The sequence below is a fragment of the Mytilus californianus genome, unplaced genomic scaffold (assembly GCF_021869535.1).
Source record: "Mytilus californianus isolate M0D057914Y unplaced genomic scaffold, xbMytCali1.0.p SCAF_6, whole genome shotgun sequence".
Classification (NCBI taxonomy): domain Eukaryota; kingdom Metazoa; phylum Mollusca; class Bivalvia; order Mytilida; family Mytilidae; genus Mytilus; species Mytilus californianus.
Window position 1 is genome coordinate 107,552,090 of NW_026262712.1, and position 26,004 is coordinate 107,578,093.

At 33.3% G+C, this 26,004-nt stretch overlaps 1 protein-coding gene across 1 annotated transcript; it reads left to right on the plus strand.

Annotated features, from left to right (window-relative positions):
* Positions 1-221: 221 nt before the first annotated feature.
* Positions 222-24,704, plus strand: LOC127704270 (uncharacterized). Its single transcript, XM_052208260.1, has 12 exons — positions 222-336; positions 1,602-1,717; positions 3,439-3,571; positions 5,925-6,051; positions 7,717-7,932; positions 8,588-8,706; positions 9,329-9,461; positions 11,943-11,998; positions 20,485-20,678; positions 21,782-21,931; positions 22,976-23,119; positions 24,464-24,704. The coding sequence occupies exons 1-12, from the start codon at positions 257-259 to the stop codon at positions 24,625-24,627; spliced, it is 1,632 nt and encodes a 543-aa protein (XP_052064220.1). The 5' UTR covers positions 222-256; the 3' UTR covers positions 24,628-24,704.
* Positions 24,705-26,004: the final 1,300 nt, after the last annotated feature.

Sequence of the window (26,004 nt, forward strand, 5' to 3'; positions counted from 1 at the left end):
TCCGCCTTTTTTTTTTTTACTTTTTTTTCCTAGATACATATATGTATATATTTTTTTTGTCGGCTCTAGTTGCATAAAAAAATTCATAAAATTTTGTGTGATCGTCAATTTAAGTGCATGTTACCATCGTCATTTTTGAAAAAAACGAGCACGATGAAGACTGATCAGCGATAGTCGACTATTGTGACGTCATGACATCACCAAATCAACCATCTACGTTACGGTTATTGTTTAGATAAATGGAGCCGTACGTACAATGATGGCAATGCAGAAAGCAGAGGCATTGCCGTTCCTAACAGTTGACGAGGCTATAAAAAGAAGTAAACATACATTAAGGTATCTTGAATATATCGTTTCAATGTTATTTGTTCAAGAAAAATATCCTGATGTCTTTCCAATCACATGTCATATACTTTTGTAAACTTTGTATGTGGTCAAAGATGAATAAATTAATTTCAACTAACCTTATTCTTAATAAAGAAACAGAAGATATCAAGAGGACATTCTTCAGCCAAACAATCAAAGATTGGAATAAATTACCACCTGAAATTTCAAATCAAACCTCTACAGACAACTTTAAGGATGCACTTACCCATGAAGTCCTCCTTAAAACATTCTCTCACCTGAACTAAATGTGCCTAATGTTTTTATCTTAATATGAAAAAAATATGTAAAAATGTAAAAATTAAAAGTTAAATAAAAATTGTAAAGATTATAAATAAAAGAAAAATTGTAATTAACTTTAAAGCATCCTCACTCAGGCATGCGCCGGAAAGTAATCTTCAAAATGTTGATGGTTTTTTGTACCTAAAGAAGAAGACATTCATAACTCATAAGTCGAAGAAAAACTGATAACGCCATTGCAAAACACGATAAACTACGAAAAGACAAACAAATCCTCCAAACATTACGTAGAAAAACTAAAGACTAAGCTAAAACTGTTTGAAAGCTGGGATACTATTCAGTCGAATACAAATATCGAAAAATAAAAATAAAAAAAAATTCTACTGCCCGATATCTTAGTCGTTTATTCCTGACCTGTTTTCTACGATTAGAAATGATTCCGCTAACACAGCCTGAGTAAATATGTTCGTCCTTAATTCAATATAAACGTATGTTAACGATTTTCGTAGCATGTCACGCGTTTCTGGGATAACCCTCACCTGGTACGCTCGAGACCAAGACTTTGGAAAGCCCAAAAAAAAAAAAGATCCAGAGCAAAATAAATAATAGGTCAAACAAAAAATGTACCCGGTAACGGTAACATTTCTAATGGAGAGTTTTCCTTTCAAGTCAATTCAGGTTTGAGGTTTGAGTTTTGATTTCCATTACATATTGTTTTTCTCTTTGCGTATGATATTAAGAATGTAGGACAGAAAGTCACAGGACAGAAAGTCACAGGAAAAAAAGTCACAGGACAAAAAGTCAGACACAAGTCTTACCGAATGCGATATTAATATCCTTATAAGGAAAACGACACAAAACTTTGATAAGACAGATAATACTGTATAACCATTTCCAAATTGAACAGTATTTACCGATTCGCAAACCAGATATCAAATATCGTGTAATGCTATTTTTGATATTGTACCACGTCATAGGTTCCAAGAAGAACTGAGTTTGAGTGTATGGGAAAGAGCGAGAATAGAATTGGTGTATATCAGAAATCTTAAAGAATGGATGGTATCTACTGGAAACAAGTTAAATCCAATTTTAGGTATTACATTCGTTACTATATGATTGGAGATGATATATTTCATAGTATAGTTACCAAATATTTCATAAATATAAATTTCTTTCCTAATTAGCTAGACTCAAGCTAGCAGCCACTCGCTAGCAGGCAGTTTTCAGATATGTCTATAAACTCAAAAGTTGCATAAGACTCAAATGTTTTTATATTATATATAACGCTTTTTAATTAACAGTCGAAGACACTTAAGGATGAATTTAAAGGGGCATTAGCTACGAGATATAAAAAAAATAAAATATGATTTCTTTTGTTCAATCATTAATGAAAGTGAAATAGTGAAACAATAATTCACTTTTAGCAGCCAATTTGATTCAATTTTGTCAAAATAAGCTAAGAAAAATCGCTGATTAATTATTCACCTGCAAGTAAATAATTCGACCTCATTGAATCCGTATTCATGTGACCTTCAATTTAACCCCTAACTGGACATGGATTACGCATGTATTCAGCTATTAAAAGGAAAAAAATGTCAACACTGAAATTGAAACAAGGATGAACCATTTAAGTGACTAATTTGATCCACCAAAAATCATTCTTATACAGGTAAAAATGATGATAAACATACTTTTAATCTACAATATGAAATCAAACAGACTAAGAAAAATCCAATTGCACGTGGTCACTATCTGTTTATATTTATATTCATGTTTATATCGGGTTATATGACCGTCGGCAGTCTTCGGAGGTCATCTGGATGGTTAATTAGATGGCGTCTAGACAAAAATTCACACGAAATGTTGATACATATTATCGAGTCCATGCATTGCTAATTGTTTATTTTAGACTTTTTTTTAATTTGGATATACGTTTTAGTGTGTTATAAATCAAGTTTGAGAATTTGAGTCAAATCGGAGAACATGAATTTGACAGCTAATGTCCCTATTTAAGGAGCGGATCCATGTCTTTCTGAAGGAAAAAAAGGGTGGGTGGGGTATTGCCAAAAACGATATATATATACCCCCGAATAAGAAAAATTGTTGGACGATTTTATGCAAAAAAAAATGATATTTTTTCCGTTCAAAGGAAAAGGGGCGGGGTGGCGTACGCCTTCCATGCCTCATCTGAATCAACCACTGACTTTTACATTTTCATTTCTTGATCAAGAATTAACAAACAATTGTATGTTTTATCAGCACATCGCTCTGCACGTTCAAAGAGCGAGCAATTAATTAAAACAAAATATAGGACACTGCGAAAGGGGAGACATAAGGAAATTCTCTTTTGAAACACAATGTGAAGCAGCGTTTTTCTTTGACAATTGAACCTTAAGAAGCATGGACATGTGGAATCAAATTTTGTGAAAAATCGTATAAAGATAATATGATTAACCTCCTATTAAAACTTAATACTTTAGAGTAATTAAAATATTATCAAATAATGTACTTTAAACGTAGAGCGCATAAACTATCTGTGAAAACATGTCAAAACTAAAAGAAATTATATTCTAATCTTTGATAGACTGGACAAGAAAATACGGGTTGGCATGCAACTGCTACATGGCATTTTATCACGCACTAATAGAGTTAGATTAGATAATTTTCATTGATATTCACAGAATGATCAAATCTTGTCTCATAATCCAATATTCAGGATATATTGTAACATCTTTGTGTTTTTGTTTTAATGTTTTTTAATATATTTAACAAAAAACTTCTACCTAAAATTATTTGACGCCATTATTGTTACAGAAAAGGCAAAATATTGTCCTGATGAAATGGTAGTAAGGAACTTAGTGAAAGAAGCATTATGCACGACAGAGGTCCATCAAAATGTCCATAATGCTATGATGTGTTCTGATGGACCATACGCAACTTTACAAAGGTATAGTTATCAATATTTTGTACAGGTCTGATGGAACATACACAACGTTACAAAGGTATAGTTTCCCCTATTTTGTATGGGTCTGAAGGACCATACACAACTTTACAAAGGTACAGTTTCCACTACTAGTATTTTGTATAAGTCTGATGGACCATAAACAACTTTACAATGGTATAGCTTCCACTATTTTACATTGGTCTGATGGACCACGCACAACTTAATTTTCCACTATTTTGTATAGGGTTGATGGACCATACACAACTTTACAAAGATAAATGTTCCCCTATATTGTATATGTCTGATGGACCATATACAACTTTATAAAGGTATTGTTTCCCCTATCTTGTATAAGCCTGATTGACCATTCACAACTTTACAAAATAATATTTTGCCCTATTTTGTATAGGTCTAATTGACGATACAGAACTTTACAAAGGTATAGTTTCAACTAATTTGTATAGGTCTGATGGCCCATACACAACTTTACTTTCTACTATTTTGTATAGGTCTGATGGACCATACACAACGTTAAAAATGTACATTTTCCACTATTTTGTATAGGTCTGATAGATTGAAAGCTCGAATCAAAGTTCAACTGATAGATAAATCAGTAGATTTAGATTTCAGTCATAACACCTCCAAATGGATTACGTGTAAAACACAATTTACGGTAAAACATGCGTGACCTTGAGGATTGGAAAGATGTAATGCAAATGTGTTGAAAACGGGGACTGTGTCTTTAATCGTTCATTAAATATTGATAAAATGACGAGGAAATATCGACAGATTTTAGAACATCGTTATAAGATAACCTTTATGAATTAGTTTGTTGAACAAACTTTTGAATTTAAGTTTTAGCGCATTTAATCAAAATTTACGAGCTTCATTAACATTATTAAAACTATGGGCACTGTGAGGAAAACACACAAAATGATATACGCCTCCAGAAATAATGTCCATGCTTTGGCAAGGGAAATCACCAAAATGATTCAGATCAAAAACAAAATAGGAGGTGTACAGTAATATTTATAGTTAAGATTGTGAGAAAGTTTCAATAAATTGTAATAAGAGGTTTTGGAGAATTGAGGATACAAAATGGATAACCCCAAGTTAAAGCAATGACAAAGTTCCAGCTTTGGTAAGGGACACCCCCCAAAAAGAATCGATAAGAAATAGGAGGTGCACAATAAATAGCATTATATTGCTAAGATTGTGAGAAAGTTTCAAAAATCAAAGAGGTTTACAAGGGATACAAAATGGGTAATCCCCCAAATGTGAACTATATTGTGCAGATATGACTGAGTCCTTGCCATCCAAAAATATACCCCCCCCCCCCCAATAAATCATTCAGATGAAGAAATGAAATAGGAGGTGCAAATGTTCAAATTATTCTGATAAAGTAGTTTAGGAGCAGTTGTGGATACAAAAGTGGGACAGAAGGGCGGACGGACATACTCCCCATCATATTCCGCTGCTTAAGAAAACAGGGGTATGATAATCATTTTGGTGATATGCCATCTGTATTAAGGTTTCTAAGTGACAACCTACAAAATTCTACGAAATAATATTTTTATGGTTTTCAGTAATATATGTTATAATTTTGTTTCCCTTTTAGTATAGAATTTCCCTTTCGAAAAAAAGATATAGTAATACACCAAGGAACAATTCCCATCTTTTTGTTTTAAGTTGAATGCGAGACAATTCCCAAGGATCAAAAAATGTAGTTAAAGAAAAAACATCATGAAGGCAACGTTTTAAGACTGGATTTATACATATTTCTAGAGAATGTCGATTTAGTAAAAGCCATAAATCGACTACTTAACTCCAGAAACAAAAGAGTATGTCTCTAATCTTTAAAAGAGAAGAGAAAGATACCATAGCGATATTCAAACTCAAAAGTCGAAAACAAAATGACAATGCCATTGTAAACTAAACCCCGAAAAACGGGCAAAAGACAAACAACAGTACACAACACACAACATAGAAAACGGCCAAAAGACAATCAACAGTACACAACACACAACATAGAAAACGGCCAAAAGACAAACACCAGTACACAACACACAACATAGAAAACGGTCAAAAGACAAACAACAGTGCACAACACACAACATAGAAAACGGCCAAAAGACAAACAACAGTGCACAACACACAACATAGAAAACAGCCAAAAGACAAACAACAGTACGTTAAACAACATAGAAAAATAAAGACTGAGCAACACGAACCCCACCAAAAACAGGGAGTTTCAGTTGTTATATCAATATATTCAATTTATCGTAGAGCTGTATTTTTATTTACCTATACGGATTTTTTTTTCAATACCTTTGTATATTATTATCTTGTTTTGCAGGGGAATTGGACTAAACAAGATAACTAAAAACTCAAAAGAAAGGCTTCTGTCTGAGATAGAAAAGGAGTTCTATATGTTTAATAAAAAGAGAACACAGTACGAATCTGATATTAAGAAAAGGAAAGTGGTAATGATAATACTTTTTTCATTTTTTTTTGGCTGGTCAGTTTTTTAGCTCACGTGGTTCAATGGGCCAAGTGAGCTTTTCTCATCACTTTGCGTCCGTCGTCCGTCGTCGTCGTCGTTCGTCGTCCGTCTCCGTCGTCGTCCTTTAACTTTTACAAAAATAATTCTCCTCTGAAACTACTGGGCCAAATTTTACCAAACTTGGCCACAATCATCATTGGGGTATCTAGCTTAAAAAAAGTGTCCGATCGACTCCGATGACCCCGCTTGCCAACCCAGATGGCCGACATGGCTAAAAATAGAACATAGGGGTAAAATGCAAGTTTTGTCTATTATTTTGAAAACCGTTATAAATAGAGAAAATCTGACTGGAGCAGAAATGTTTGGAATGTTGAGCTCTACCAGTTGTCTATATACGTCAAAACTATCAGACGACTTTTTATAGGAGTTATTGCCCTTTAGGATGTACTTAGGTCAGGTTTAGGAATTTGTGTCTGATGTTCGGACTTCTTGGTTTTTTCCCTACAATACAGGGTAAAATATTTTGATTATTATCAATATTATAATATCCATTTTTCTTTTCATATAAGACTTCAATAGCTCATAAAAGGTCATTTACCAAAATTTAAGCAGATTATAGATTTCTTTTCTTTCGATTTGAGACCCAAATAGTACTAATGCAAATATAAGGTAAAAGTCCGAGTCAGCCTTTTTCCGCCATTTTAAAAAAATCAAATATCTCGACAAGGAGCTCCATAACCTATCAATATTTTTAGCTTATTTTGTTCCGTAACTAATGATCTTTCGACTTATAGTATCAATTTTAAATTTTAGATTTTTTTAATTTCACCTAAGTACATCCTTAAATGACAAATTTTACCATTTTTTTTTCATTTTTGCTCATTATTTTGACAACTATAATAGATAGAGAGAAACTTTAAATTGCAAAAATGATCAGCAAGACAAGTTCTCTACAAATATGTCAATGGTCGAAATCGTCAGTCGACTCCTTATTAGAGTTATTGCCCTTTGATGACGATTTTTACCATTTTTTTGCGTTTTTTACCTTATAATAGATAGATAGAAACTTAAATAAGCAAAAATGATCAGCAAGACAAGATCTACTATTAAGACAATACGGAGGAAATCGTCCGATGACTCCTTATTGGAGTTATTGTCCTTTAATGACGATTTTTACCATTTTTTTTGCGTTTTGCCTTAAATGATAAAAATTATAATAGATAAATAGACACTTTAAATCACAAACATGATCAGCAAGGCAAGATCTACTAACAAGTCAAATTTTGCCAAAAAGTTAGTAGACTGTCACTCTTTATAGGAGTGATTGTCCTTAAATGAGGATTTTATTTACCCTCTTTTGTGTTTTGAGCAAAAACTAAAGAAGATAGAGGGAAACTATAAACAGACTAAAAGATCAACAAAACAGAGATTTTTGTCATTAATTCTGTTCTCGTCTACAATGTTGGAGAGTGTCCTTTGTTTAATATGCACATAGACCAAGGTGAGTGACAAAGGATCTTTAAACCTCTAGTTTTTAGATACATTTTTTTTGGCTTTTTTGTCATTTATGGAAGTTGTTATATTCAGTAATAGCAGTCCTACTACAAGAAATTGTTATAATTTGCTAAAGTTGGCTTATTTGCAGAATACTGAAAAGATGAAATCGTCTATTATTGAACTGGAAGAACAGTTGTCCAAACGAAGTCGTATTGCGCATGTACGTCGGTCTACACGTGCCAACAGAAAGGTAGATCATCTCACTAACAGACTATCAATGCTTAGAAAACAAATTGAAAGTGAAAAATCTATGGTGGAGAAAAAACAAGACGCTTTGAGTGAATTTATGTCCAGCATAAACACGGTAATTTCTCTTCTAGTTAAAAGTTTTTAGTGTATATTGAAGAGCAAATGATCTAAGGTTTAAAAATCTACATAGTTTGGCTTTTTGAAATCAGTTTGAAAAAAGACCAATAAATCAAGTTTCGAAATAAGTTGACATAATCAATGCGGTATTATGCAGGAGGGCCTAAATGGTGGAGGTGTTAGAGTGGTCGGGAGGGCCTAAATGGTGGAGGTGTTAGAGTGGTCGGGAGGGCCTAAATGGTGGAGGTGTTAGAGTGGTCAGGAGGGCCTAAATGGTGGAGATGTTAGAGTGGTCAGGAGGGCCTAAATGGTGGAGGTGTTAGAGTGGTCAGGAGGGCCTATGGTGGAGGTGTTAGAGTGGTCTTTATTTCCTTATTCTTTTGTTTTTCTCTTTGTATTTTAGCATCAAGTTATTGTATTCTCCTTGCTTTTTAAAACACTTTTCTCTGTCTTTATTTTTTTACCCGTTATTCTCCAACCTGTAAACCCCATCTAGACCCTCTTGCAGAGCTTTTCTATCTTTTTTTTCATATTGAGTCCCTTGCGACTTATGTCATAAATTATGATTTTATTGAGTGGATTGAATTATAAACCCCCGTGTTTGAAAGTACAACCAAGATGAAGAAAATTTTGTCAAATGTCTTCTATTACAGGATATGAAAACATTATATATAGAACTCACAGAACTCCAGACAAAAAGAATGCAGTTGCTTTATTCTCAACTAACAAAGTTTGGTTGTGCGTTCAAAGAGTTTAATCATGGTAACAAAAAGTAAGTGTTGACAGAAACAGTATGTATATTACTTTATATCAGCTCATTCAACGTATATTCCTATCAATCATAATCTCGTTAACACGCGCTTTTACAATTAAATGCCTCTAATTGATGCATTTCTTAATCTCGTGAGAGACACGCGCTCTAAACTTCAATGCCTCTAGTTGATGGGTTATTCTTATAAAAATTCGCAAAGACGTTGTGAAATGTAAGGAATGCTGTTGTTGTATCCGTTAGAGTCTGTCTATCAATACAGGAAGAATGAAGAAGTTGGGTACACATCAATGAGACAGAAACCCAACAATACAAAACATCAAAGGTCATCTAGAGGTTATAACACACTGTCTTGCCTGTACGTATGCGTTAATGAGTAATAATCGATATTCTGTCAGATTTATAAAAATGTTTAAAGGTAAAGAAAGTGGACCTCGAAATGACGCAAAAAGGGATAGATCGTCACAATGTTATGTACTTTAAATATATTTTACCTAAATCATGTCAGAAATATTCCTGGAGATGTCTAGAGAAATTGTAAAGTAAAACCTACTTGTCACTAGAGGTGTTGATGAAATCAAAATCGTTTAAATGAGCTTTCATATACATTTTTGTTTCTTTGCAGGAGGAGAACCGAGATCGGTGAAATGATAAGTTGTTTTGAGTCCATCTGCATAGACGAAATAATAGAACGAGTAAGACAAGATATAGAGGCTAGAGCAAACACAAGAAAGAATGGTCACATATTTGAGTTACAGGTTTACAATTGATATTAACCACATTATTTTAAACTTTAATTATTTATGTTTTACCATTGTGACGGGATTACTTCCCTTCATTAGTAGATACTTAGTCAGCCGTAAGCGGTTGAGCTAAGGAAGTACTTCTTTAGCTCAGTCGGTTAGGGCGCTGCCTTATAACACGGAGGTCCCGGGTTCAAGTGATTTTGTAAGAAGAATCATGCTCTCCGGTTACACCATAAAACTGCACTGTGAAAGAAAATTGATGGCGTAAAATAGCTTATTAATAGTTGCTATTAAGTACCTTAATCACATTGGTTGTGTGTGTTAATGTCGAAACAACATGAAAACGTAACACAACCAATTATGCGAGTTGGGAATGTTATTTTTAATAATTCACAGAAATTCACTTGTTTCGTGAAACTTATCTGAACAAATTTATTTAATTGATTTTTATGTTAAATTATAATAGACAATTTGACTTGATTAAAGGTTGGAAATGAGGCTTCTTCGACAAATTGTATCTCACTTTTTCTTGCAGAGGGCGAGTAAAAAGAGTATTAACAAAATAGTAATGCTCGGCTGAATGCAAAAGTGGAGACAAAAGGATGTTATATACATTTACTAAATTTAATTTCTTTATTGTTACCTACATAACAACTACCAATAAGATCAAAACAAATATTTAAAAGTATATTACCATGATGAAGACGAATTGGTGTTTAACATCCAGCAGCAAATATTACATGCATATGAGGACGAGAATGAAGCCTGCTTTGGAAAAGACCGATACATTGGGTCGGATTTTTAACATGCATGCTAGTTCACAAGGTTAGAGTGCACAGGAAGACATTTCTTGGGCACACTATTCTGACTCCGAGTCCACTAGTATTTGTCTTACCCCTAAATACCTTGTGCTTAACGGAGAAGCAGCAAATTCATAAATTCCAAGTCTTTGGATCGAACCCACAATCTCTCACACATTAGACGACTGCGCTACCACGAGACCACCGGGAATATCGAGTACATATACTGCTGATATGAATTAGATATGTTTCGTATATATGTAGAAATATATGTTAAAATATACTTTTTCACCTTTTTGGTCTTTTGGAAAATGTTGTTTGTGTTGTATTTAGACCCCTCTACCAAGAAATTTGTTTTGCATGCACACGTAAAAAAAATGCGGTTTTTATCCAACGCAATCATATGTTTGAACGTTGAAGATTTAACATTGTTGTGCTGATATTTAGAGTAAATATGAATATAATATGTGTTTTCAGCCGTGCATCACCTATACTGGTGATCCAATGGATGGATCTGTCGTAGAGATGTCAGTTGTTTAGACGTACTTATCAAATAATTATTTCTGTGAATGCATCTTACGATCCTTTACGACAGATAATTTAGCTAATCTGCAATCAATTCTATCTTCATGCCTAATATATCATGTACTGTGTTATAACTCTAGATTCTACTAACGAGGAAAGGTAACACTAGGCCACCGAAAGCAGAATTTTTATTTCAGTCTAGGTGGCCGAGTGGTCTAGAGCGCTGGACACAGTGCGGTGCTGTCACGATATCTAAATAGCATGAGTTCGAAACCTGGCGAGGGAAGAACAAAAATTTGCTTCCGCATATTTGCATATTTAAAATTGCTGTGCTGATATTTAAATTATGAATATAATATGTGTTTTCAGCCGTGTATCACCTTCACTGGTGATCCAATGCGTAGAGTTGTCACTTGTTTAGACGTATATATATATATCAAAACAACGTTCAAACCTATGATTACGTTGGATAAAAACCGCAATTTTTATACGTGTGCATTCAAAACAAATTTCTTGTTACAGGGGTCTAAATACAGCACAAACAACATTTTCCAAAAGACCAAAAAAGTGAAAAAGTATATTTTAACAAAACGCATTTGACTAACAGGTCGAACAACAGATGTTCTTAAACCCTGCTGACTGCCATTGGCGCTTGCCAAATAAACGGATCACCCGATGTAATAAATGGATCTTAATTATAAATTTGATACTAAACAGAAAACAAGAAACTTGCGGAGAAGATGGTATACAGCAAACAAAAGATGCAAAGGTTTTTGTACACCATATCCGGATTATAATTACTCTAAATATCAGCACAACAATGTTAAATCTGCAAATTTGCGAAAGCAAATTTTTGTTCTTCCCTCGCCGGGATTCGAACTCATATATACATTAAATAGACTTTTAGGTCCAGTTGTTCCAGGAGACGTTCGCATAGATACAATACACAACGTTGGCTGTGATATACTAGTAGACATAAAGTCATTTGATAATTGTTCCATGTATAGAAGCAAACAAGGTTTTAATGTATAATGGTATTGTTAGGTGAATCATGCAGTCTTTTATAACTGTATATACATGTACATCGATAATACATATGTATATATTAATAAGATTACATACATAATTTGTCTTCAATGTTTTTAAACGTCATGCATTGTTTCTGTAGGAAATGTTCAGTCCTATGAAAAACCACATGGAGTCAAGAAAAGACGCCGCTCTCAGGTATGGTAGAATATATATACATGTATGTATGTTATATAACTTTCTACAGTTCAAAGAATCTCAAAAGTGCATTAAAAACAACAAATACGACATTCAAAGGAAAACGAAGGTAGAATCACTGCATTTTCCAGACTTATTAAGAGCAATTCTCTGTAACCACCAGCCATTTCATATAGGGGGGGGGGGGGGGGGGGGAGTCTGCACGCATAGTCACCGATTTTCCTGAAACTTAGCCTGGCCATATAATTAGGTGAAAAAGTAAGAAAAATGCCTCCCAAAGTGTTGCTAGGGCATGGTTGCCATGGCAACCAAGTCAATGAGTTATCTCGTACATTTTGATGAATTTAGCATTGCAAAAACAACTACTTTGCAGGCATTTTGAAGCAAAACCAGATTTTATTTAATGATATTTGTTAATATTTTTCAGAAACATGGTACTAAACAAACATAACAGCAATGTCATATATAAAAAAATATTTTGGCTGAATATTGTCACAACCGCGGGAGCAGAGGTCATTTTTTATTGTATTTCTTGAGACAAATTATACACATTAAGCATGAACAAAATATACAGTTTTGCATCCACCTCTATTTGAGTTGTGGTTATAAGTATAAAGTATTAATGTCTTTAGTCAATAATTTACAGACTTTGACCTTTCGTATATTAATTGAATTTTGTAAGAAAAGATAATAAAACATGTAGAAAGAAGCAAACAATATAAGAATGAGATGTTTAGGATGGTTAAAGATACTGTTTTGTTTACAGGTCAACAGTAAGAAGTCAAGGTTTTGCTTCACAACCACCCTTATTTGATACAAAAGAACCTAGTAACCATATATGTTTTGATTCAGGACTTTATGGGTTATTACATAGACCCAACTTAAAAGGTCAGGGGTGAATGATATCACACTAGTCCTTAGCAACCATTCATTTATAGTGTAAAAGTGCCTGCAACCATAAAAGTGTCAAGCAACAATATATTTTCAGTTTCATTGAGACAAAAATCAGAAAAAAATTGATATCAAACATGTCGTTTTCTTTAAATTAGTAATCCCTTTGAAGGAAGAACACCCATTATATGTACCGAATTGTTGAATTACACTAACCTGATTGTACACATGCATAATCCAGAATAATTTATTATATCGAAAATTTAATTTCAAGGTTGAAAAAAAATAAGGGTTTGATAACAAATCCAAATACAAAAATAATATGTGGTATGGTTGCCAATGAGACAACTCTCCACAAGACACCAAATGTTATGTTTAAGAAAGGTCCTTTGAATCTACAAAAAACTAGGCAAAACGAACAAAATTGCTTAAAAAACGACCATTTTATTTCTTTTATTAGGGTTGGGCTTTTGAGCTAGATGTTTTGCGTGGACAAAATAATCATTTTCATCCGTTTTAAAGCTGGATTACTAAATCATTTTTTTTCGTCGAATAAAATATTTTCCGTTGTGTACACACCTTTTTCTTTTTCCAAATCGTATGTGCATCTGAATGTACAGAAAATTCATTTTCAGCATGTCTTGGGCAAAGTTATTGACACCATCACATTAATTTCATTCAGCATCCCTCATCCCAATCACAAAATATAGAATGGTCCTTCCCTAGCTAATAGAACTACTCTGAATCCGCTCAATTTCTACTTTTATATTCTGTGGAGAATATAAAAAAATACTCCTTCTTAAAATCAAAAACATTGTGTGTTCTGCAATTTTTTTTTCATGTAGATTTTATCTAGGTGTTCACATTATCTCTCTATCTTTATAGTTTTTAAGCTAATTGTAAAATCTCAAAATTTTGCAAAAAAAAGAATTCGGTCAATGACTGCTAAAGAAAGTTGATTGACAATTTCAGCAATGTTAACCCATTGGTGGGTGAATCTTATCTCCAAGCTCATTTTAGCTGTATATTGCCTCTCTTTACCTGCCGTATATTGCATCTCTTTACCTGCCGTATATTGCCTCTCTTTACCTGCTGTATATTGCCTCTCTTTACCTGCCGTATATTGCCTCTCTTTACCTGCCGTATATTGCCTCTCTTTACCTGCCGTATATTGCCTCTTTCTACCTGCCGTATATTGCCTCTCTTTACCTGCTGTATATTGCCTCTCTTTACCTGCCGTATATTGCCTCTTTTTACCTGCTGTATATTGCCTCTCTTTACCTGCCGTATATTGCATCTCTTTACCTGCCGTATATTGCCTCTCTTTACCTGCTGTATATTGCCTCTCTTTACCTGCCGTATATTGCCTCTCTTTACCTGCCGTATATTACCTCTCTTTACCTGCTGTATATTGCCTCTCTTTACCTGCCGTATATTGCCTCTCTTTACCTGCTGTATATTGCCTCTCTTTATTTGCCGTATATTGCCTCTCTTTACCTACTGTATATTGCCTCTCTTTACCTGTTGTATATTGCCTCTCTTTATCTGCCGTATATTGCCTCTCTTTACCTGCTGTATATTGCCTCTCTTTACCTGCTGTATATTGCCTCTCTTTACCTGCCATATATTGCCTCTCTTTACCTGCCGTATATTGCCTCTCTTTACCTGCCGTATATTGCCTCTCTTTACCTGCTGTATATTGCCTCTCTTTACCTGCCGTATATTGCCTCTCTTTACCTGCTGTATATTGCCTCTCTTTATTTGCCGTATATTGCCTCTCTTTACCTACTGTATATTGTCTCTCTTTACCTGCCGTATATTGCCTCTCTTTACCTGCCGTATATTGCCTCTCTTTACCTGCTGTATATTGCCTCTCTTTATTTACCGTATATTGCCTCTCTTTACCTGCCGTATATTGCCTCTCTTTACCTGCCGTATATTGCCTCTCTTTACCTGCCGTATATTGCCTCTTTTTACCTGCCGTATATTGCCTCTCTTTACCTGCCGTATATTGCCTCTCTTTACCTGCCGTATATTGCCTCTCTTTACCTACTGTATATTGCCTCTCTTTACCTGCTGTATATTGCCTCTCTTAACCTGTCGTATACTGCCTCTCTTTACCTATAAACATTTTCAAGGACAACAAAAAAAATAATGACAGTTTCAGTTATGTCAACGTATTTAAACTCTTTTCTCGTTGGTCTGTTTTTCTGAAAATATATCTCTATCTATTATAGTTCTTAAATAAAACCCTAAACGCAGAAAGGGCAAAATAATCATTATTTAAGGACAATAAATGTTAAGGAGTTGATTTCCAATTAAGTTATATTAACTTATTTGTTGATCGCATATGGCTGATTTATTTCAGCTAACATTTTCTTCAAATCTATAATACTTTTCAAGAAAATAGCCAAAAAAACAATCATTATGGGTAAACATTGTTATTATTTTTCCCCGGTGTATTTATTTTTTATTGGCAATCTATACAATAGCCATTATAAAGTGAAGTTTCTAAAACAATAGAACCCAATCTATACGATGCCACTCCAAAATTCAGTCTCTAAAACAATAGCATAACTCATTTTTTACAATACCACTACAAAATGTAGTTTTTAAAATAATAGCATGAATCAGTCTATTATATGCCTTTACAAAGCGAAGTTTCTTTTTTTTGTACAGTCTATTTATTTATTTTTTGAATGACAATTTGTTGCACCTGGGACTTACATGAATAATACAGTCTCTTGGTCCAAGGTTGTCTATTCCTTCATTTCTTTTCAAATATCAAAGACTACAAACTAATTTTATTTTTTTAAAGAAAACCATTATTAATTTTTATTAATGCTTATTGTATTTCGATACTATGCGAATAAAAGTCTTTAATGTGTTCATCAAAAGAAACATTTTGTTTTATTGTGTATAACAGGAGTGATTTATATTGTACAGTGTGCAAATGATTACTTGTTTTACCTAGAAATATAATCTTCATACTACAAGTATAACGATAAAATATTGATATAATTTGCAATAGAATAGACATGTATTAATATGTACTATATTTTTTTGTTTGTTTTTTTTTAGTTTTTTTTTGTGAATAATATCTTTTATTTCAAATCACTTGGATACATAAACCCTAAGCAGTTCAGGACAGCTGACAGAGGGGTCCCTGCTTTTATTTTACATATCCCTTTTGCCAGGGAAAACACACATGGGTGAAAAAATACTCTAAAAAATTACCTAATATATTCAATATAAAAACCAGTATCTGTTTTCAATTAATTAGTGTATTAGTGTATTCTACACACCTTGAAATCTTGCATTTTCATATAAATTTATCCTTTTTGAACCATTTGACCGCCTCGGTGGAGTCGTGGTAGCGTGTTCGCCTCGAGTGCAGGAGGTCGTCCGTTCAATCGCCGGCCAGGTCAAACAAAAGACTTTAAAATTGGTATTTGCTGCTTCTCCGCTAAGGACGCGACATTAAGGAGTGAGAGCAAAGACTGGTCGGCTCGGAGTCAAAATAATGTGTCCGGGTAAGGTGACATGTTTTCCTGCGAAGTGTTACCTTGTGAACTAGCACGTTAAAAATGCGGCTCAGTGTATCGGTCTTTTACAAAGCAAGGTTAGTATTCATATTACATTAATATGTTCTCGTCCTGAATTTTCGATAATGATTATTTGTGAAAAAAATGTATGTGCCCTTAATCAAGAAACACAATCTGCGTTGAGTAAAATACTCTTACAAAAAAAGTAATACTTTCATGTAGTATGTAATATATACGGAAGGGTATTACGGCCATCCTTTTTTATTTATTTTTTTCAAATTGTCGACTTTAATTTTGGAATTATCAACTTTATTCTTGGAAATTCCAACTTAAACTTTGGAATTTCCAACTTTAATCTTGGAATTATCAACATTAAACTTGGAAATTCACTCTTTAATCTTGGAATTATCAACTTTAATCTTGGAGTTATCAAACTTTAATCTTGAAATTCCAACATTAAACTTTGGAATTCCAACTTTAAAATTCCAACATTAAACTTTGGAATTCCAACTTTAATCTTGGAATTATCAACTTTAAACTTGGAATTATCAACATTAAACTTGGAAATTCCAACTTTAATCTTGGAATTATCAACATTAAACTTTAAAATTCCAACTTTCATCTTGGAATTGTCAACATGTAACTTGGAAATTCCAACTTTAATCTTGAGATTCCAACATTAAACTTGGAAATTCCAATTTTGGAATTATCAACTTTAAACTTGGAATTATCAATATTAAACTTTCAAGGTATATCTAAAGTCTTGTATAGCTTCACGTAGCCTAATATCCATGAAGGGGGAAGTAACTTCCTATTAATGGGTATACATGGATATGCCAAAAATATGGGTCATAATTTTGCGAGATTTTATATGAATATGACACTACTTTTTAATGACATTATATATTGATATGTGTTGTTCTTTCATAACTTTATATTGATTTGGGGTATGGTCTACATATCTTATATAAATATGTTATTGGAAATCTTATATTAATGGCCAACTGTGGTATTTGAATCAATCAGGAACTTTATATTTACATAAATATAAATAAAGCCCCTGAATCTATGCATTTTATAGTTCACCTTTCAAATTTATTCCCAAATGAACTCCGGAAATTATGAGTGATGATATACATTTAGTGCTTATATTAGCATGGGTCATAATTAAAATATTTTTTTATAGAAAAAGGTCATTCATTGTATGAATATATATAAATATAGGTACCAAATATTAGTGAATGTTATATAAAAATGGTTACAGTAAAGCACATCAAACAGAAGTGCACTGTTTAGCAGAGGCAAGAGTCCAGTTTAATGTTGATAATTTCAAGATAAAAGTTGGTATTTCCAAGTTAATGTTGATAATTCCAAGAGTAAAGTTTATAATGCCAAGATTAAAGATGGAATTTCCAAGATTAAAGTTGATAATTCCAAGATTAAGGTCGACAATTTGAAAAAAAAAGTATAAAAAAGGATGGCCCTAATACGCTTCCGTAAATATAAATATGTATAAAATGTAAACTATAAAATTAACTTATAAAAAAAGTTCAAAGTGCGCCTTTTGTATTCAATGATAATTATAACTAAAATACCGAGGCGCAAGTTATTTCACAAAAATGTATAAATATCTACAAAATGAGCAAAGAATAAGCAAAGAATAAGCAAATTCGACTATTTTAATAGTAATTACAATATTTGAGATAAACGGTCAAGTTTGTCTATTCCGATTAAGTTTTTTTTGTTTGATTTAGCGAGCATTTTGATAAAATTATTCGACATATCTTTCATAAAAATACGGCGGATTGATGTTTCATTATATGCTGTTTTGTTGAATTTAATGGCATTCCGACCTTTCCAAATACTAAATTTTCCCGAAAACACTATAAAATTTCAAATATTTATTTGCGTTTTATCAAGATGTTGATTATATCGAATAAGCATGTTTTGGACATCAAAGTTAAGCGTTATATATCTATGCACAGAGATAGCAATATTTTTATTTCTTCAGTGATGTTTTAAATATTATAACAATATTAGAATATATGCTTTTGGGTTTCAAAACGTTTGCCACATAAGTTACATAGTCAATCAGACTTTCGCATTTTGCACAATTTAAATTCAGTATAATGTACATTGTGTAGTGATTTCCATTGGAATTGGAAAATATTGTTTGATACAGGCAGCTTGCGAAGCTTTTTCCAAATTGATGCCAGTCTAGTTCCGTATTTAATGTTTTATTCCATTTGATTTACATTTTCACTAGTACATTTATTTAGTGTTTTTAAATGATTTTATTGACTTTTTTCTGGGGAAATAAATTTTCTTTCCATATCAGATCATATCTAACTACGCATTGATGATTGCTAGGTATTTTCCAACTATATGAAAATGGCTACTTAAATCTTTAACGATATTGACCTCTCACCTTTCAATAATGATCTATTTAACAGTTATTACTAGTCTGATCCCAAGTATGTATGGTAGCTAGGTACTTTTATATCAAGTAAGGGTCGTTGCTAAGAACTTTTGACATGGCCTTGACCTCTGAAATTTAACCTTGTTACCAAAAAAAAAAAAAGCAATAATCGTTCTGAACATTTTCTCTATTCAAGGTATAGATACAATTGTAACCATTTCTGACAAAATCTAATAAAAAAGACTCAAGGTCAAAGGTCAAGGTCATCAATAACTTTTTATTTTTGGAACAAACTTAAGGTAATTGAATGCGCAACATTTTTCAATTGATTTTCATCCTTTATCTGTATACTTTTTTTTTGCGTTTCACTCATTCTATCCTATGTTGAGGCAATATATTGTCGCCATTTCCTAATGTTGTTGTTTTGGACATTATATCGACCTATTTCTAATTCGAAATTGGGATCTTTCATATATTTAATTTCGGAACTTTGAAAGTAATTTTCATAGTAATTTCACTTATAGTTTATTTAAGAAGTAAGTTTTAACTGTTGTCCATGTTAACATTTTGTTCCGTGAAGGGTTGAAGACTGTATGGTGCCTTTTCGATATCGTTTGGTTTGTTTTGTAGTTGAGTTATTGTGTCATGGACGTATAACCCCCACACCTCCTTTTATTCATCATAGACATAATCTGGTTCAAATAAAATCAACAGATGAGTAGTTTGCAAGAAAAAATGTAAAACAAAGATTATTTTTTACTAGCTGCTACGTTTTCCAACTCTTAAGTAGACATCTTTAATCATTTGACTAGTGACGCCACTTACGAGTCAATCATGGACATATGGAGAAAAGAATCTATGTGAAACAGAAGTAACGCTTAAAGCCTTTATGGTTTTGTAATTTATTTTATCGAATGCCAGTTAAAAAGAGCAGTGGCTATTTAAATTCTATCTTAGGAACACACCAAAAGTTAATATGTATAAATGAACGGTTTGCCGATTACGCCCAACAAATTTGGTTAAAAAGACTTTTTTTTCCTTCTAAGTCGATTGATAAATTGTTCGCTTCGTTTTTTCACAAGCGACTTCAAACAAACTATCGGTATTAAGGCGAAACAAATATGTCTTAATTTGGATCTAAACAATGACAAATTTGATCAAAACCATGATGAATTTCTAGACACTTAACTGAACCATGTCACTCGCTTAACCAAACCATACCAATTTCGATATTTTGGTTATCCTGCGTTAATTTATTAGAAACAACAATTTCAATTTAGATCGTTTGACTTACAATATAGATTCAAACATCTTATTTGCTCTTTATTTGCTCATTTGATAATGAACTGAGGCTATCATTCTGGGAAGTAACCTAACTAATCCATGACCAACTTAACCAAACTATGACAAAATCACTGTTCTAAACGCTCCTCGATATGACGACGTTACTACCCGTGGTTGATGATTGCAAATGAAAGTTAAACGCGTTGAGCTACATAACTAATGCAGTAACGAAAACTCAAACGAGCCATTACTAAATACCCTTTTTCTGCAAGAAACTTTTGTTAAAAAAAGACCTAAAAAATTTATTGCGCATACAAAATAGAAATTTTTCAGTCTGTCACTTTTAGCGCATGTGCACTTCCAAAGCAAGAAAATATCAACAATACGCCAGCAGTTCAGTCGATGATGGGAAGGACACAGACGACTGTAGAGAGCAGCGAAAGTGATAATTTGTTGGTGGGAACATTCTGTGCCTCCTCTTCGGAATCGATAAAAACCAAAGGAATGAATCCTGTCAGATGCCAGCGGTCCGAAAACTCCGGTAAACGTGTACTCACTTGGAATTTTGTAACCAATTAACATACAAGTTGTGTTTCATACGATTTGTATTGATACATATATTTTTGTTAATTGAATGTAGCAAACAAATCATGCACAAATTCCCCGAACCTTTCGTATCTATTTCAGTGAATCACAAATATCCTGAATGACACTATTAGCTTGATTAGGATGCTACATTATGTACATGAACGTATGGATGCCGTTATTTGTTTAACTTTAGGGAGCTACCATTTGATTTTTAATGGGGGCTAGGATGAAAAATTTTGTCCTGCATTTTATTTTTAGTTGTAATCTCTGTCCTGCCTTTTTATTTTTCACTCTATTCGGTCCTGCCTTTTTTATTAGTTTATCCTGACTTTTTTTACATAATTGTCATCCTGCCTTTTTTATTGCGAAGTTGCTCATCCTGCCCTCTTTTTACTCAAAACTCCTGTCCTGCCTTTTTTCAAATTTCATCCTAGCCCCCCTAGAAATCAAATGATAGCTCCCGTACTTGTGTCAATTGTCATTATTTTGTATTATATTCGCAAGGAGTGTCATTCTCATTTAAATAACCTTTACTATAACTCACAGAATCACGGCTTAATGTGTGTGCTTGAAAAGTTCTATCAACACTATATCATATTTTCGAACATTAAATCCAACTATAATTCCTTGCAGTTGACTTAAAACTGCAATTTCGATAGATTTTTGGAACTTTGAATATATTTCTCTCAAATATGAAGAAGACAATATACATGTACTAACCAAAACTAGAATTCTAATGAAAATCAAGCAACGCAATGTCTTTCCCATTCAATATATTTTGGTTTTGGATGTCCTTCGGTCCAAATATCTTATCAGAAATTATTGTTTAGGGCTTTACAAAATTTTGATTTTGAATAATTTTGTACTTAATCTTAAATAATTTAGGCTCATGTGGATATTCAAATCATACAAGGTACTGACTGGCAGATAGAGGACAAAGTTGATTTACCTCTTGTGTTCTTTTTATTTCTGTTAAAGTATTTCCTTACCAGGTTTGAGTACTCAGTAAATCAATCGCGTCCGTAATGAGGTTGTTAAACTTTATATATCTTGCAGATTCGTCGCTCGAATCAAAGATAGAGACTATTGTTATCCCGAATGAACCTGGCAGTGACTGTAAAATGCCACCTCCATTTCCGACAAAGGAGTTCTGTGTAAGTTCTGGTGATGAGGGAAGCTCTTGTATAGAAGAACAACATGAAGCAGGTAGATGGCCCGAGAACACAGTTATTTCGTAGTGCATTTCTTTTAGACAATAAATTCAAAGTAAAAAAATCACACCTGCTCTATCTCAAAAAGATGTTTACAGTGTAGTGTACTACTTTTAGGACAAATAATATAAAAATTATAGAAAAGTGTACCAGCTCTAACTCAAAATATGGACAATTCTATGTTAAGGGGGTCTGTAATTCAGTTTGACAGCTTCAGACATACTAACTTTTTACCTTTTTTAACAGGACCAAATCACTACTTTACAGAAAAATTCATCACCCAAATTTTTTTAACATGTCATTTTATCCCCTTACTTAATATTTCATGCATAAAGTGTAAATGAATAAATTGGGAAAGTGTATGAAAAAAAATTGCAAGTCATACACTGTCCACACTAGGGACTATATTTGTAACGAAAATCAAAGGACGATAACTGTGTCCTCGGACCAAATAAGTCAATATAGTTATACCTATAGTATACATGTAATAAATGATCAAGAAGAAAAGTAAAGCAGAAAAACAATTCTCTTGTAATAGCTATAGCTTTGTTTGTCTTTCATAATTTTTGGGATGCTAGCTGCCTTAATTGACCGAAAGACTCTTAATGTATTATTAGATATATATATTTATTGCGGGAAAATATCATCATTGGCAAGTATCTCATTAAGATTACCAAAAAACGTCATACTTTTGGATTATTTTGAGAGAACGTTGTACCTTTTGATCTGATGTTTTCCAAGAAAAGTCAATAAAAGTCATATTTCTTTAACATGTGATCCGTTTCCACTTCTCTGAATGCAAATACATTTTGTTTCTTTTTATAGTTTTTACTTCAAATAGCTTTTTCCAAATGGATATTTTGCCCCATAATTTTAGATTAAGTTAACCGTATTAAGATCATATAAAGGAGCAAAAACTGTGACTAATAAATAATATAAATATTGGTCCAAGGAAATAAGAACGTTCTTGTATAGATGTAGAAAATTAAACGGAACAAAAGGATTGTAGTATGTTTTTGATTAATCTTTTTTTTTCTAGATGATCTTAGCTGTCGGTGGTCTAATACCAATCAGCGGTTACACACCAATAATACCGACGATGTCAGCATGATCAGAAATGTCAAGGTCATTGCTATTCATGACTTTGTCGCTGGGAAAGGTGATCAAATTTCTTTTAAAAAAGGTATGGTGGTCATACATTTGTAAACTTTATGACGTAATCATGAAATGTAAATTATGTTTTTAATCTTTCATTTAATTTTCTTTTGTTGTTTCTGTCCGCCGTATTTTCCTTTTTTACAAAATAAGAATAAAGAGATGTTTCATGGTAACAAAGGAGACAACTTTCAACCAGATACTATAGGACATGAATGTAAGCAGCTAAAAATCGTCGTACGACCTTCAACACTGAGTAAAACCCATACCATATAATAAGCTATAAAAGTCTCAGGAATGACAATGTGTGAAACAATTCAAACGAGAAAACTAACGGCCTGATTTATGCTAAACCAAAAAAGGAAAAACATATATAGCAGAGAGCGACTGAATCACAGGCTCCATATTTGGCACACGCAAATAAAGATTGTGGTGGATTTACACATGTTTGTGAGAATGCAACCTTCCGCTAACCTGGGACTTTGGTGTAACAGCACAACACAAGAGCAAGCAGTAAACATCTTTTTGAGAGAGCTTGACTCATCAGATAGGCACGAAATACAAAAAAAAAAAAAAACTGATAAAATACAAGACACAAAATACCGATCTTAGAATACTCGCGGTTACTAATAGTTAGTTCAAAGCCAGTTACAACTTCTAAATAAATCATGTTTCCCAGGCTACAATATGATCAATCAGTACACATCCAACGGGTTTAGTGTAAATACGTCAAGGTATTCATAAATGCATAGGAATACATGTTAAGTTACGTTTTAATTTATTATATATCCGTAGGGTATAATGTTTTTGACCCGTCATTCTGTCTGTCCGTCAGTCCGTCCGTCCGTCAGTCCTGTTCTTGTCATCGCAACTCCTCTGAAACCACACAACAGAATTTAATGAAACTTTGTAGGTAATAAGGAAATACTATGTAGATGTGCATATCGACAGGAAATTATGATTCGACTTTTTTTCTTTGAGTAATGCTCCTTTGAACTTAGAATTTTGGCCTAAATATACTACTGCAACAGTTTGTCATCACAACTCCTCTGAAACCACATTACAGAATTTCATGAAACTTTGTAGGTAATAAGGACTTACTATGTAGATGTGCATATCGACAGGAAATTATGATTCAGTTTTTTCTAGGAGTAATGCCCCTTTGAACTTAGAATTTTGGTCTAGATATAGTATTGCAATAGTTTGTCATCGAAACTCCTCTGAATCCACACAACAAAATTACATGAAACTTTGTAGTTAATTCGGACATACTATGAAGATTGCATTTAGACATTGATTGTGCTCTATGCATTTTAATTCATTTTATTTCATTCATATGAAAAAATCTTCTGATATCTTATTTCCCTTTCAGGACAAATCATAAAACAGAAAGTTGGAGAAAACGAAGATGGATTTGCATATGGTTGGGTGCGTGAGAATAGATTGGCGCCTAAACAGTATGGCTGGTATCCTGCTGGAATTGTACAAAGATATGTTCCAACATCAGATCAAAGAAGTTCTGCCAGAAAGGAGTGAACATATTTGGATATTTTCGATCAACATATCGGTCCTCAGTTGCTTCAAAGTCACCTTTACTTTATAAATAATAAAATATGCAGTTCAGTTCAGTTTTATTTTGTTCAGTCAAGATTTTGTTTTTTGCTTTGAAAGTATCACATAAATGTAAAGCGAAAATTTACTGGTTTGATGTGGGTAATCTCGGTACTTAGCAAAAATAAGTCATCGTATGTCATTATAGATGATACCGAATGTCCTTCATTGATTAACTGAAGTTTGCGTGTGGTATACGTATAGCTTCAAATGGAGTTAATTTAATTATACATTGACGGCGAGCGGTAATCCAAAAAAAAAAACATTAGCATGATAGCTAAAAAAAACAACAAGGAATACTGTTTGTGACCACCACTGTGGAGAAATTAATTTTTCGAAAAGTTCCTAGAATATTTTGGTGCATCAATTGATTTTTTGTAATCTGTTTTACTGGTTTAATGTCCCTATTGGTGGACCTAATGGTCCCGAGGGTATCAGTAACCTTATAGTGATTGTTTTACTGGGTTAATGTCCCTATTGGTGGACCTAATGTCCCCGAGGGTATCAGTAGCCTTATAGTGATTGTTTTACTGGGTTAATGTCCCTATTGGTGGACCTAATGTCCCCGAGGGTATCAATAGCCTTATAGTGATTGTTTTACTGGGTTAATGTCCCTATTGGTAGACCTAATGTCCCCGAGGGTTTCAGTAGCCTTATAGTGATTGTTTTACTGGGTTAATGTCCCTATTGGTGGACCTAATGTCCCCGAGGGTATCAGTAGCCTTATACTGATTGTTTTACTGGGTTAATGTTCCTATTGGTGGACCTAATGTCCCCGAGGGTATCAGTAGCCTTATAGTGATTGTTTTACTGTGTTAATGTCCCTATTGGTGGACCTAATGTCCCCGAGGGTATCAGTAGCCTTACAGTGATTGTTTTTACTGAGTTCATGTCCCTATTGGTGGCCCTAATATCCCCGAGGGTATCAGTAGCCTTACAGTGATTGTTTTTACTGGCATGATTTACCATTATTCTGACATTTAAGACTATACTTGTTATTCAGTGATATGCATTGCTAACGAGGACAATTTTGATACAATGCATACTGCAAATTTTACTTCGAATGAACAGACGTCCTCATTCACCGTGAATTAGTTTGTAGTGGCATTTGTGCGAAATTAGAATTTGTAAGAACATATTTATTCTCTTATGTGAGTTCACACCAAATCTTATAGATTAAATAGCCGTCTGCTTTACGTTATATATATATTGTTGGGCTAAATTTTAGACGAGTTATATATATATATATTATGGTGTTAGCCCTGTATAACGACGTGTTATCCGATGGAGAATGTCTGTCAC